Source organism: Rana temporaria, chromosome 10, assembly GCF_905171775.1.
Source record: "Rana temporaria chromosome 10, aRanTem1.1, whole genome shotgun sequence".
Lineage (NCBI taxonomy): Eukaryota > Metazoa > Chordata > Amphibia > Anura > Ranidae > Rana > Rana temporaria.
In genome coordinates, this window is record NC_053498.1 from 38815877 (window position 1) to 38829626 (window position 13750).

Here is a 13750-nt window from a genome sequence, read left to right on the forward strand (position 1 = left end):
GTTGATTTGCCAGAATACCTCTGCTGATCCCAAGTAGTGTTGTCCTGCACAGACCACCCCCCCCTCACCTCTTTTCTATACTAATAAAGGTGGTGTTCTGAAGTTCAGAAAGCTTAGGCAGGGCTAAGTGCACCACATGAGATTTCAGTGCAGTAGAGTTGTAAGCGCAAAACAAGACGTTACCAGTTCACTGAATTTCTGGCATGAACAACAGGTATTTTTCTGAAATTTGAGAATTTAAAAAGGCAAAACATGGGAAAATGAGCATTAATACATGACATAGTAGTGATACAAAAGTTGGCGAGATAGCCCAGTGAGTATAGCAGTATACACAGGAGAACCACAACCATATGTGTCGGTTTCTCAGCATACTTAAAGCGGGGGTTCACCCTAAAAAAAAATGTCTAACATTACATTGAGCTGACTTCTGACACAGACAGTATGCAGATTTTTTTTTCCGTATATACCGTTTTATCGCTATTTTAGCCCCCGGCTTCCGGGTAGTGAATCCCGCGGGACTGGGCGTTCCTATTCACAGGCTAAGTGATTGACGTATGACCAAAAGCTTCCCACCGGCGCATACGGCGCGTCACGAGTTGCCAAAAGAAGCCGGACTGCGAGTCGGCTTTACACGACGCCTGCGCACCAACGTTCGGCTTCTTTCGGCAACTCGTGATGCGCTGTATGCGCCGGTGGGAAGCTTTTGTAATCCCATCAATCACTTAGCCTGTGAATAGGAACGCCCACTCCCGCAGGATTCACTACCCGGAAGCCAGGGGGGGAAATGGAGATATTAACGGTATGTACGGCTAAAAAAAAAAAAAAACGATCAGCATACTGTCAGTCTCAGAAGTCAGCTCAATGTATTGTTAGAATTTTTTTTTTTTTTATGGGGAACCCCGCTTTAAGCCCCATACACACTATTAGATTTTCTGCAGATCATTGTCTTCAGATTTACCAAAACCATGTAGAGCAAGGGCCTGCCTGATTGCATACAAATTGAAACTCTTAAGGTTTGACCTCATATTACCGTATTTATCGGCGTATACCGCGCACTTTTTTGCCCTGAAAATCAGGGCAAAATCTTGGGTGCGCGATATACGCCGATACCCGCGCCGAGTTTGAATACTGCGCCAACATATACCGAGCGCAGCACACTCGTGTATAGTCGGCCGTCTCGGCACCTCTCGCGCTGACGTCCTGGACATACAGGACGTCAGCGCGAGAGTAGCCGAGCCTGCCCGACCATACACGAGTGTACTGCGCTCTGTATATGTCGGCGCAGTATTCAAACTCGGCCCGGGAAACGAGCGTGGAGGACGCGAGGACGCCGTAGAAGGACGCTGGACCCGACGAAGAGGACACCCGAAGCCGCAGACGGACGCCGGACCCGACGAGGCCGCCGATGGACACAAGACACCAAAACTAAGTACAAAAAATCTTTTTTCCACAGGAATTTCGGACAACTTTGGGGGTGCATTATATACCCCAATAAATACGGTATATGGTTTTGGTACATCTAAAGACAAAAGTCTGCAGAAAATGTAATAGTGTGTATGGGGTCTTAAAAGGAAGATTTATCTTCAGTGGAGCCACATTCTGCATTATGGGCAGTGGCAGAGACACATTCAGCCCACTAGTACAAGTTAATATATTTGGAGGAGTTTTCGCATCATACATCTAATCCTATTCTAGCTCCACTACACTTATATTGGACCTCTATGCTATCCCTCCTGCTGGCAATCTTGTAACTGATGTCAGATGGGAGATTCCTGCCTTAAAGATATGCTCTAAACAAGTCACATTTCTATAAGCGCATTTTATAAATTAAGTATTTAAAAAGGTGTTTTATCAGCACGATCAGCTACTGCTACTTTTAGAATTACTAGATCGCTAATGAATACATTTTGCCAACTTTCCAGTGTGTTGTGGTTATTCCACTGACATGATTCGTCCTTGTGCATTAGAGGGAATTTTAAGTATTTTTCTTTAATATAGTTTAGAGCTGAAAACAAACATTTTCCAAATAGTTTATGTTTTAGTCGGATAAATATGAAAGCCTGAAAAAAAATGTTTTTCATATGCAGCCAACTTAGTGGAGCCCTCACAATTTCCAGGCTCTCATAATCTGTTTACAGAGCTCAGTAGTTTAAGTTGATACATACAAAACTGACTGAGCACTGAAACACCCCCATTCAAAGCCCTAGCCCTTCAGACTGGCCAATACAGACATTAAACCAGAGACAGAGGATATGGAATAAACAGACTAAGCCATGCTCTGTTCTGCAGAGTTCTTGGAATTATTTGGGCACGATATATTCCAAAAAAACAACAATTTAAAAAAACCTATTGTAGTATCTCTTAAAGCGGAGGTCCGGCCACCGCTGCTGCTGACTTTTAATAATTGGACACTTACCTGTCCTGGAGTCCATCAATGTCAGATCGGCAGCTGATGTTTCCATCAGCTGTCGGGTGCTGCCGCCTCCATTGCGAGTAAGGGACCCCAGCAGGGAAGCCTTATGGCTTCACGCCGGGAGCCCTACTGCGCATGTGTAAGGCACCCAGCGGGAAGCAGGAGGGAGCCTGGGCAGTGGCATCAAAACCCACGGCTGAGGCTCCTGGAAGTGGGAACAGAATACCTGTGGAAGACAGGTGTTCTGTCCCCCTCCCCCCGAAAGGTGCTAAATGTGGCACTATACTATACGTAAAACTAAATCGCAATTTGATGTCAAAGTTAACACTGCTCTACCACATAATAATAGTTATAATTAGTTGACTAAAATATGAACAAAACTAAGACAGTTCAGAGAATTAAAATGGCATTTTAGTGAAAAGACTAAAATATCAAAACTTAACACTGCAGGTTGGAAATCATCTTTCACTGATTTTACTTTTTACAGTTAACTGAACATGAATTTGGATGTGATGCTACATTTGCCAATCATTGCTGCTTTGCTATGGAGGCAACGTACTTTCAACAGGTCATTTTCCCTTTCAAAGCAAAGCACTTGAGAACCAACTATACTTGAGCAGGTGTTCAGAGTAAAAACATTGCGGATGAAAGGGTCTTTCTCCCCTTGCCTAAGAACCATGTTCGCTATCTGAATAACAGGGTCTTTATCAGCCTCAGGAAATACACCTAGGAAAAGAAAAAAAAAAAAATCAGGATTTACATAATCACTTTACGCAAGTCTAACTTGCGTAAAGAACTTGCTGAATTTGCTGAACAGCGCAATACCTTTTCTTCCTGCACATTCTATATCAAAGCTGAGCACACGAAGAGGGGCAATCTTCTGCCACTCACCCTCAGCAGGGTGACTTTTAAGATCTGCCCAGCTGACATCAACCTCCAGCTGAGCAAGAGACACCTGCAGGAAAAAAACAATTGGAGATTACAGAACCAATAAATCCAAAAGAGATGTAACAGTATACCCATCCTAATGCTCACCTTCATGGTATTGTCCTTAGTCTGATCATCTACCTGGCTTTCTTTACGAATTCGGTATTTGCCAGCAGGGAGTTCAATCCAGTTACATCCAACAATATCATTGTCCACCATAAACCTGGAAAAGAGAACACCTTCCTGTAAAAACCTTCAATTTCAAAATGACCATTAACCACTCTATTCAATTAGGACATATTCTTAAGTACAACCAAACAGAAATTATTCTGACTAGGAACAGTGGATGGTGAATTCTAATTGGTTGCAATAATGAATCCGCGTTCTTTATTAGTCCAAAAGTATTATCATTATCAAGTTGGAGCGGCATTGGGCGATTTCCCCATAAAACCCTGTGCAGCTTTCCTTATTCCATCATTCACAACCAATACAGGAAGCAACAGGAGGTTGAAGGGCCACAAGGTGAAACAGTGTCCCATTTTGTGAGAAGCTTAGACAAGATTGCGGGGTGTTTTTTTTCCCCCATACAGAGGCCCAGAAAATGGCATTTACAGTGGGTATAGAAAAGAATCACCCCCCTTTAACCACTTGCCTACTAGGCCAATTCTGACATTTCTCTCCTAAATGTAAAAATCAACATGTTTTTGCTAGAAAATTACATACAACACCCAAACATATATATGTTTTTAGCAGAGACCCTAGAGAATACAATGGTGGTCATTACAACTTTCTATCTTGCACGGTATTTTTCAAACGCTATGATAAAATTGGGGGTTGGTGCTGCGCTATTCCCAATGGATACAGTGGCACTAGGCTAAAATACAAGATTAGTAAGATGCTACATAAAGGCTCATATATAGAAGTGCAGCGTGCATAAATAATAAATGTAAACTGGGTACAACTAGTGCAATCGCACCAAGGGCAAAATCAGCAATCTGTGCAAATATGCAAAAAAAAATAAAAAATATCAGCGCAGAATCCACATTAGTGTGCAAAATATGCAAAAATAAACATCTAGTGCAAAGTGCAAATATTTTGTGTAAACAAACTATGGTAAATGATGCAATCAGAGCCAATGCCAACTGTAATATTGATGTGTACAGTCCACCAAACGGGTCCAAAAGAGAAAATGCAATCTAGCTGTGAACAGGCAACAGGTAGTATTAATATATACAGTCCAATCGGTGCAAATGCAATCAAGCTGTGAACAAGCAACAGTAGGTAATTCCTCCCTCTGTGCAATTAGAGTATTCCAGTGCACAGGTAGCAAAAAAAGTGCTGGAGAAATAGGTCTCTCCTTCATGCAACAATACACTTAGACCCCTTTCACACTGAAGCGTTTTTACAGCGTTTTAACGTTAATAGCGATCATAAACGCTCTCCATGCATCTCAATGGACCCTTTCACACACAGTCCTACAAGCAGCATCTTTGGAGCAGCTTTTGGGCGCTGAAAAAAAAAACGCTCCAAAAACGCCCCTCCCCATTGAAATGAATTGAAAGCGCTGTAAAAACAGCCTTACCCTTTCACACTGAGGCACTGCAAAAACAGCACATTGGGATTGCAGATGAGGCTTCGCTCGAAAACCGTTTGAATAACGCTCGAAAAACACCCCAGTGTGAAAGGGGCTTAAAGTGTAGGTGGCCTCTTACCTTGCGGTAATGAGACAAACGCATATAGCGCAAGCCTGGAGTGGCAGTTCTTCCCTTAGGCACTTGGACCAATGGGTTATATACTTGGTCTTTGTCTCTATGTGGCAGTAAGGAGAGTGCAAAAGAAAAGGGGGATTCCAGATAGCATAGTACGTCTTTAAATCAATTTGTAATTTATTCATAAAACAGTTTAACCACTTAAGTCTCGGACCAATATGCAGCTAAAGGACTTTAACTGACAATTGCGCGGTCGTGCGACGTGGCACCCAAACAAACGTCCTTTTTTTCCCCACAAATAGAGCTTTCTTTTGGTGGTATTTGATCACCTCTGCGGTTTTTATTTTTTGCGCTATAAAAAAAAATAGAGTGACAAAAAAAAAAAAAGGCAATAGTTTACTTTTTGCTTAATATCCCATTTTTTTCCTCAGTTTAGGACGATACGCATTCTTCTACATATTTTTGTTAAAAAAAAAAAAAATCGCAATGAGCATTTGATTGGTTTGCGCAAAAGTTATAGCTTTAACAAAATAGGGGATAGTTTTCTGGCATTTGAATTTTTATTTTTTATTTTTACTACTAATGGCGGTGATCAGTGTTTTTTTCATGACTGACATTGGACACTTTTGACACTATTTTGGGGCCATTGTAATTTTTTACAGCGAAAAGTGCTATAAAAATGCAATGATTACTGTGAAAATGACACTGGCAGTGAAGGGGTTAACCTGTAGGGAGCGCTGAAGGTGTTAAGTGTTTCCTAGGGAGTGTTTACTACTGTGTGGGGGCGTGGCTTTGCATGTGACGTCATTGATCGTAGTTCCCTATGACAGGGAACAGACGATCAGTGGCAGTCACACTAGGAAGAGCAAGGAAAGGTTTGTTTACACTCATCTCTCCCCGTTCTTCAGCTCTGTGACCCGATCGTGGGACACCGGCAGAAACTGTGTCCACGGGTCCCGCAGTCACAGAGCGCAGGACCAGGACGCGAGCACGCCGCTGGCGGCAAGATCGCAACCCACGTCAGGGCTCTTAAAGGCGACGTATAGGTACGTGCATGTGCCCAGCCGTGCTCTTCTGCCGACGTATATCGGTGTGAATGGGTCCTTAAGCGGTTAAGGGTACTCACATAAAAACAAATACAGTGTACTTCTCTCCTACGAGCAGCGAGCTCGTCTGCCAACGTTAATTGGTGTGCCTTTCCGTTTCTACATGTGACTTCATCGTGGGATGATGGGAAAGCACATAGGATGTCTTTAATAAGTCTTACCCATTGAGAGTAATGGGGAAACGCCATAGCGGCCATTTTCCTGGAATCCATGTGTATCGCTAGGTGCGGCCATTTTGTTGGTTATCTCCATACTATATATGGCGCGGCCATGTCCCCGGAGATCATATGATTCTGGGGACGCAACAAACTACATTCAATAATATCAGAAGTACAACTTTGCAGCCAGGGGATGTAATGCTGGGAAGATAAAGCCATCGGATAAAATAAATGGCATTGCAAATTAAGGCCATAAGTGCTCTATCATAGAAACAGGGAAATTAGTAATAAATGCATCCAAATGATAGAGGGACTGGGTGAATGAAATATCATAAAAACGTTGGATAAGCACCCGCATTGATGCAAGCCTAGTCATATAAACACATAACAATAAGCCGTAGGTGAATAAAAAAAAAAACATATGCTCCAAAAACGTCCTATAAAAAACCAACTGTAAAAATATCCAATCTAGAAGAAATAGACATAGTAAGAATATTCGAAATGGGTTAAAAAAAATTATATAAATGGGCCTAGGAGGAGGAAGAAGGGGGGAATATTAAAGGAGGGGCGGAGGTAGTCTTGCAAAGAGAAGGTATATGGGCATAATACCATGTGGTGGCACACTGAGAAACAAGTGATATGGCAATTTTTAAAGATAAAACCAACCATGGACTAAAACAAAAACAAAAAAAAAAAAAAACACAAAGCAGTTGAGGTCAAATTCGTTAGTCGGGGCTCTTATAAATAAATCTAGGGTTACTTGATAAAGTGTCTTGCAATTGGATATCTGCAGGGAGTAGGTGCCAATGACGCTTGATAATTCTTTCTACCTTTTTGTGCATTGTAATCCAGGCTTATGGGCGCTACTGCCATTGTTGTCTTCTGTCTCGTTTTATCTTCGATTAATGTGCTACGATACATTTCTGTCACTTCTGCTATCTTCTTCTTAATATACAGGCTTTCGTAACCTTTCTTGGTGAATCTCTGCCCCTTCTTCTCAGCCTGGTCCAAAAAGGTGTCTAAACTAGTGCAGTTGCGTCTGCCGCATTGTCCTTTGGGGACATTAAAAAGCTATTTTTTATGGTGACCGCACTCGGAAGATAACTATTCCTCTCGACATTTTTAAAGTGCAATTGTGTCTTGTGTAGAGTTTTCTTGTATGATTTCCAGGTCAAGGAATGTTATATTCTTCTTGCTGATGTCCCAAGTGAGTCTTATATTCCGGTCATGTATATTAACATTTTCGAAAAACAGGGTAAGCAGGTTGGTCTCCTTTCAAAAGGATAAAATCATCAATATACCTTTTGTATATCACCAATTCATCAGGTTTGTTATTAAAAACACATTTTCCTCTTCCCACTGGGCCATGATTAGGCCTGCTACACAAATTTGGCTCCCATCACAACTCCGGTCTGCTGAAGGTAGTAGTTATTATACCACAAGTAATTATTTTTAAGACAGAAATCGAGGCATTAAAAACTTCCTCTGTACACATGGTAACTTGGTACGTGTCCTCAGACCCCAGACCCCATTTAGCCGCTTTACAAGCTTGGTAATTGAGTATTATTGTGTACAAAGATGACACGTCTGCAGTAGCCATAATCCACGGTCCTCCTTCTTTCAGAATATTTTAAATTATCTGCAGCATTTGTTTTTTTGTCCCTCAGATATGCTTTTGTGCTCTGTACAGCAGGTTGCAGGTAGTAGTCTATGTATTGACCTATTCTGGAAGTAAGTGAATCAATTCCATTCACTATTGGCCTGGGTGGTGGATTTGTCTTGCCTTTGTGGATTTTCGGGAAGGGAGATAGGTATACGGCAGGAGTCCGGTATCAGAAATCTAGCTTCTTTTTTGTCGAGTATGCTTTTCTTTAACCCTAGGTGTACTACTTGTTCAAGTGCATTTCTGCACCTGAACATGGGATTGTCAAGTAGCTCGCTATATGTATTTTTGTCTTCCAACATATTGTTCATACTATTATGATATTGTTCCTTTGAAAGGACTACAATCGCACCTCAATTATCTGCTGTTCGTATGACAAGGTCCTTTCTCTTTGCAAATTTGCGGATGCCGCTTCTTATATAGACCGGTTCTTTTTCTTTATTTTAAGGGCCACGATTTCCTCTAAAACCTGGATATATTTGTTGTTTTTGATGGGGGGGGGTTTAAAAACAGATTTGTTTATCAATGTGCTGTGTAGGATTCCACCGTCTCCAGGTCTTTTTAAATGGATTCCCTGCAATGTATTAGTTAATAGGATTTTTGTACTCACCGTAAAATCCTTTTCTCTGAAGTTCATTGACGGACACAGCACTTTCAATCTTGACCTTAGGGTTATATCACCACCTTCAGGAGAGGACTAGGCAGAACATGTAAAAACAGCAAAACTGCACAGTACCGCCCAGGGGGCAGGCCTACTGGCTATAACCCCTCACACTGCATCCAGCAGCTCAGTTCGTCAAAAAAAAGTACAAACATAAAAAAAAAAGGGAGGGGTGGGTGCTGTGTCAATGAACTTCAGAGAAAAGGATTTTACGGCGAGTACAAAAATACTATTTTCTGTTTTGTTCATTGACTGACACAGCACTTGCAATCTTGACCTTAGGGATGTCCCCAAGCAGTGTCAAAAAAAATGAGGGGTGGGAACAGCAACAAAAAACTCCACCCATAACAACCAGAGGGCCTCAACTGAGGAGTTGCAACCTTAAACAGCCGCCTGCAAAACCTTGCGGCCGAAGCAAGCATCCGCAGATGCGCTCACATCAACCTTGCAAAATTTTGTGAAAGTGTGAACGGACGACCAGGTGGTTGCCTTGCACACCTGGGAAACTGACGCTTGATGTCGGAAAGCCCAGGAGGCACCAATTGCCCTGGTCGAATGTGCCGTGATAGAACAGGGAGGCGCCCGGCCTTTTATGGCAAAAGCCTGGATCACAATCTGTCTAATCCACCAAGAAATGGTGGCCTACGAGACCGCTAGGCCCTTCTTTGGACCAGCTTCAAACACAAACAGTGAATCTGACCTCCGAAAACGGAGCCGTAGCAGACAGATACACCCTCAGAGCCTGGACCACGTCTAAGGAATGCAAAGCAACCTCTTTAGGATGCGACGGCTGATGACACAAGGATGGAAGCACAATAGCCTCATTTAAATGAAAAGCCGAAACAACCTTTGGGAGAAACGAAGGCTGCGGGGGTAGCACTGCCTTATCCTTGTGGAGGATCAAGTAGGGAGACTTGCAAGACAAGGCCGCCAACTCAAACCCTTCTGGCAGATGTAATCGCCACGAGAAAGGCTACTTTCTGAGAGAGCGATAATAGGGGGATTTCCCTAATGTTCTCAAACAGCGGGTTCTGAAGCACCGAGAGCACCAGATTTAAATCCTATGGAGGCAGCGGTGGCCGAACTTGAGCGGCCACATATTGAACCCCTTGCACAAACATACTCACCAATGAATGATCACTGGGGTCACTGAAAAAAAAGAAAAAAAAAAAAAAAAAAAAAAAAAAAAAAAAAAAAAAAGACAACCAAGGCCGATATTTGCCCCTTAATGGTGCTTAACCACTTCAAAACCGCACGCTGTCATAGGACAACCAAACAGGGGATCTTTTATCCCTGGTGGACGTCCTACGACATCCTGTACTATGTGCGGGGATATCTGAATGATGCCTGCACCTAGAGGCATCATTCAGATATAATTTTCTTCCGGCGGCGATCCTGCGCACCGTAAGAAGATCATATCTGCGGTTACGCCGGTTGATCGCTCTTATAGGCGGCGGGAGGGGACATCCCCCCGCCACCATCCGGGGGCCCGAAGAGATAATCGCCGTCTGCCGGATGCGAAGCATAGAGATGACTGGTGACCAGATGGTCTAGCACGCCACAGCAGGGATCAGCCAAAGGTAATCCATACAAAAGGAATGCACCTCCTAAGAGCCCGAATCGGATAGACCTCCGCCCCTTAGAATCTGACCTTCAACAGCAATGCCATTAAAGCCAGCGACTAAAGCAGGATGGAGTATAGAACCTTGCGACAGACTGTCCTCTCGCATCGGCAGTCGCCAAAAAACATCCGTCACCATCCGGACTATGTTGGTGTACCAGGGACGCCAAGGCCAATCTGGGGCAACTAGAGTCGCAGGAATACCCTCGGTCTCCAGACAAGGGAGAAGTTTTAGCGGGGGGAGGCATAACACAGCCGATAATGCCCCCATGGAGCTACCAACGCGTTTGCTGCGTCCGCCCAGGGATCTTTGCACCTGGCCACAAACCTCAACCACGCGGCCGACTCACAAAAAGTACACTAAAACGCCCCACAATGTATATAAAACATGTTCTGCCTAGTCCTCTCCTGAAGGTGGTGATATAACCGTAAGGTCAAGATTGAAAGTGCTTTGTCAGTCAATGAATGAAAGAGAAATTTAGTTTTCTTACAAACCTTTGGATGCCAATATACATCTGTAACTTGTCCCGATTCTTGGTGGGTGCATATTTCAGACCTTTGTTCAACACTCAGATCTCTTCATGTGTTAGTAGTAACCCACTCAAATTAAAAATGCCCTCTCCCTTTATTCCCTTTTTCTTTTGTTTTCTCTTGCCGGATCGGCATCCTCTTTTTCCTGGCATCTTCTCGGGCCCCTGGGTTCGTCTGGATTTCTCGTGGGTTGTTCTCCCTGTCCCTGTCTAAAAAAGACCTGTTATAAAATCAGGGCCACCATATTGTGTGGGATGTGGTCTCTCGTACCTGTCCTCATCTCAATTCATCAACAGGGCGTAATAGTTATGGGTAGGGTACTGGGACTTCACTCGTTTTGACGATGATTTCTTTGTTGTGGGTCTTTCCTTTCACTATGTCCGTATTGCTGGACTGGGCTTCTCCCTTGTGGTCCATATGGTGGTGCCCTATAGTCCCTATGTTCATAGGCTGGTTTTCTTTGATCCCTGTGGGGGTCCTCTGTACTCCCTTTGATCATTTGGTGGTTTATACCAGTTCCCATTCTGGGGCTTCTTTTTATTCTTCCAATATTGCGTTTTTTTCTCCAAACTGTTCTGTGGTGTCCGATCGTTGTACAGGGGTCTTCTATCGGGCTGGCGGGGGGTATGTTGGCAATAGTTGCCCTGTCTTTCATTGTAAGTTTGTTGTCTTGGGGTCATGGCTCCATTTCCATCTCTGGTGTCCTGGTATCTTCTATGTTTTCAAATGGCAAAGCCCAGTCCAGGAATACGGACATGGTGAAAAGGAGAGGCCCACAACAAAGAAATAATCGTTAAAACGAGCGAAGTCCAGTACCTACCCATAACTATTATGCCCCATTGATGAATCGAGATGAGGACAGGTACGACAGACAACACCCCACACAATATGATGGCCCAGATTATAACAGGTCTTTTTTAGACAGGTAGAACCACCCACTGAGAAGTCCAGACGAACCAAGGGGCCCGAGAAGAAGAGAGGATGCCGATTCGGCAAGAGAAAACAAAAGAAAAAAGGGAATAAAGGGAGAGGGCATTTTTAATTTGAGTGGGTTACCACTAACACATGAAGAGATGGGAGTGTTGGACAAAGGTCTGAAATACGCACCCGCCAAGAATCTGGACAAGTTCCAGACATATATTAGCATCTAAAAGTTTGTAAGAAAACTAATTAACAAATAAATTGCAGGGAATCCATTCAAAAATAGACTCCCAGGACCTGGAGACGATGGAATCCTAAACAGCACACTGACAAATCTTTTTAATTCCACCCCCTGTCAAAAACAACGTTTTTTAAAAGAGTGGTTTATAGAGGAAATCATGGATCTTAAAAGAAAGAAAACCACCACCCAGGCCAATAGTGAATGGAATAGATCACTTACTTCCAGAATAGGTCAATACATAGACTACTACCTGCAACCTGCTGTACAGAGCACAAAAGCATATCTGAAGGACACAAAACAAATGCTGCAGATTATTAAAAATATTCTGAAAGAAGAAGGACCGTGGATTATGGCTACTGCAGACGTGTCATCTTTGTACACTATAATACTCCATTACCAAGCTTGTGAAGCAGCTAAATGGGGTCTGAGGACACATACCAAGTTACCATGTGTACAGAGGAAGTTTTTATTAAAATGTCTCGATTTCTGTCTTAAAAATAATTACTTCTGGTATATTAAGAACTACTACCACCATCAGCAGACCGGAGTTTGCGATGAGAGCCAAATTTGCCCCAAGTGTAGCAGGCCTATTCATAGCCCAGTGGGAAGAGGAAAATATTTTTAATAACAAACCTGATGAATTGGTGATATACAAAAAGGTATATTGATGTTTTTATCCTTTGGAAAGGAGACTAACCTGCTTACCCTGTTTTTCGAAAATTTAAATATAAATGACAGGAATATAAGGCTCACTTGGGACATCAGAGAGAAGAATATAAAACATTCCTTGACCTGGAAATCATACAAAAAGATTCTACACTAAAGACACAAATGCACTTTAAAAATGTCGACAGGGGGGGGGCGGAGCTTGCAAGATGGATGCAGCAGGTTAGCAGCGCAAGGTATGTCTAGCACGCCACAGCAGGGATTAGCCAAATGTAATTCATACAAAAGGAATGCACCTCCTAAGAGCCCAGTGTCTCCCCTTCATAGCTCTACTTCTGGGAGCCTAGAAAAGGCGAGATTAATGCTGGATGCCACAGATTCCAGCCATGAGCTGTGTCGGGGCCTAGATTCAGGGGAGGACACCAGAGACCTCCCGGACTCAATGGACCCATTTCCCACTAACAATCAACCAGTCCTGGATACAACATTAAAAGGACATGTTAGTCTCCCTCAGAAGTTCCCTACATGCTGATATGCTATCCTGTGTTCACAAGTTTGGGGTGCAATTAAGGGAAACATGCAGAGTAGATCATAAAGAAACCAAGATGGAGGAATTTGCGACCACCATCAATGATCTAGTGGATGCCCACGACCCCAATGAGGAGGAGATGGATGCCATTAAGGTCAAATTAGCTGACATTGAGGACCGCTCCAGGAAAATCAACTTCAAAATTAGAGAGGTCCCCGAAACAGTTCAGCAATCAGAACTGCGTGCATATGCATCCCAACTTTTCCAATCCATACTGCCTGACCAGTGGATAGGATACACCTCTTGCCCAAGCCGTCACACCTACCAGACAATACACCCAGAGATGTCATACTTCGACTTAATTTCTTCCAAGTAAATGAACGCTTGATGGCGGCTTCACGTAACAGGGATAGCTTCCCTCCACAATATAAGGATCTACAATTCTTTGCCGACCTGTCCCAATTTACTTTACAGAGACATAGGAACCTAAAACACTATTTCTAAAGCATTGAGAAATCACAAAATCACCTATAAATGGGGGTTCACCAAGGAAGGCAAAGATCATGTGGTAGATACTCTTGCTAAAGGAATGCAGTTGCTCCAA

The 13750-nt window shown here is 43.2% G+C and overlaps 1 protein-coding gene across 2 annotated transcripts in view; it reads right to left on the bottom strand.

The window, feature by feature from the left end:
* The window catches only part of POLD1 (DNA polymerase delta 1, catalytic subunit), a 320901-nt gene that overhangs the window by 238295 nt on the left and 68856 nt on the right, over positions 1-13750 (bottom strand). For both annotated transcript variants that reach the window (XM_040327564.1, XM_040327565.1), the window contains exons 7-9: positions 3449-3563; positions 3239-3368; positions 2973-3139 (exon numbers count right to left, since the gene is read on the bottom strand). In XM_040327564.1, coding sequence (XP_040183498.1) covers positions 2973-3139; positions 3239-3368; positions 3449-3563 — 412 coding nt within the window. The remainder of the gene's footprint in view (positions 1-2972; positions 3140-3238; positions 3369-3448; positions 3564-13750) is intronic.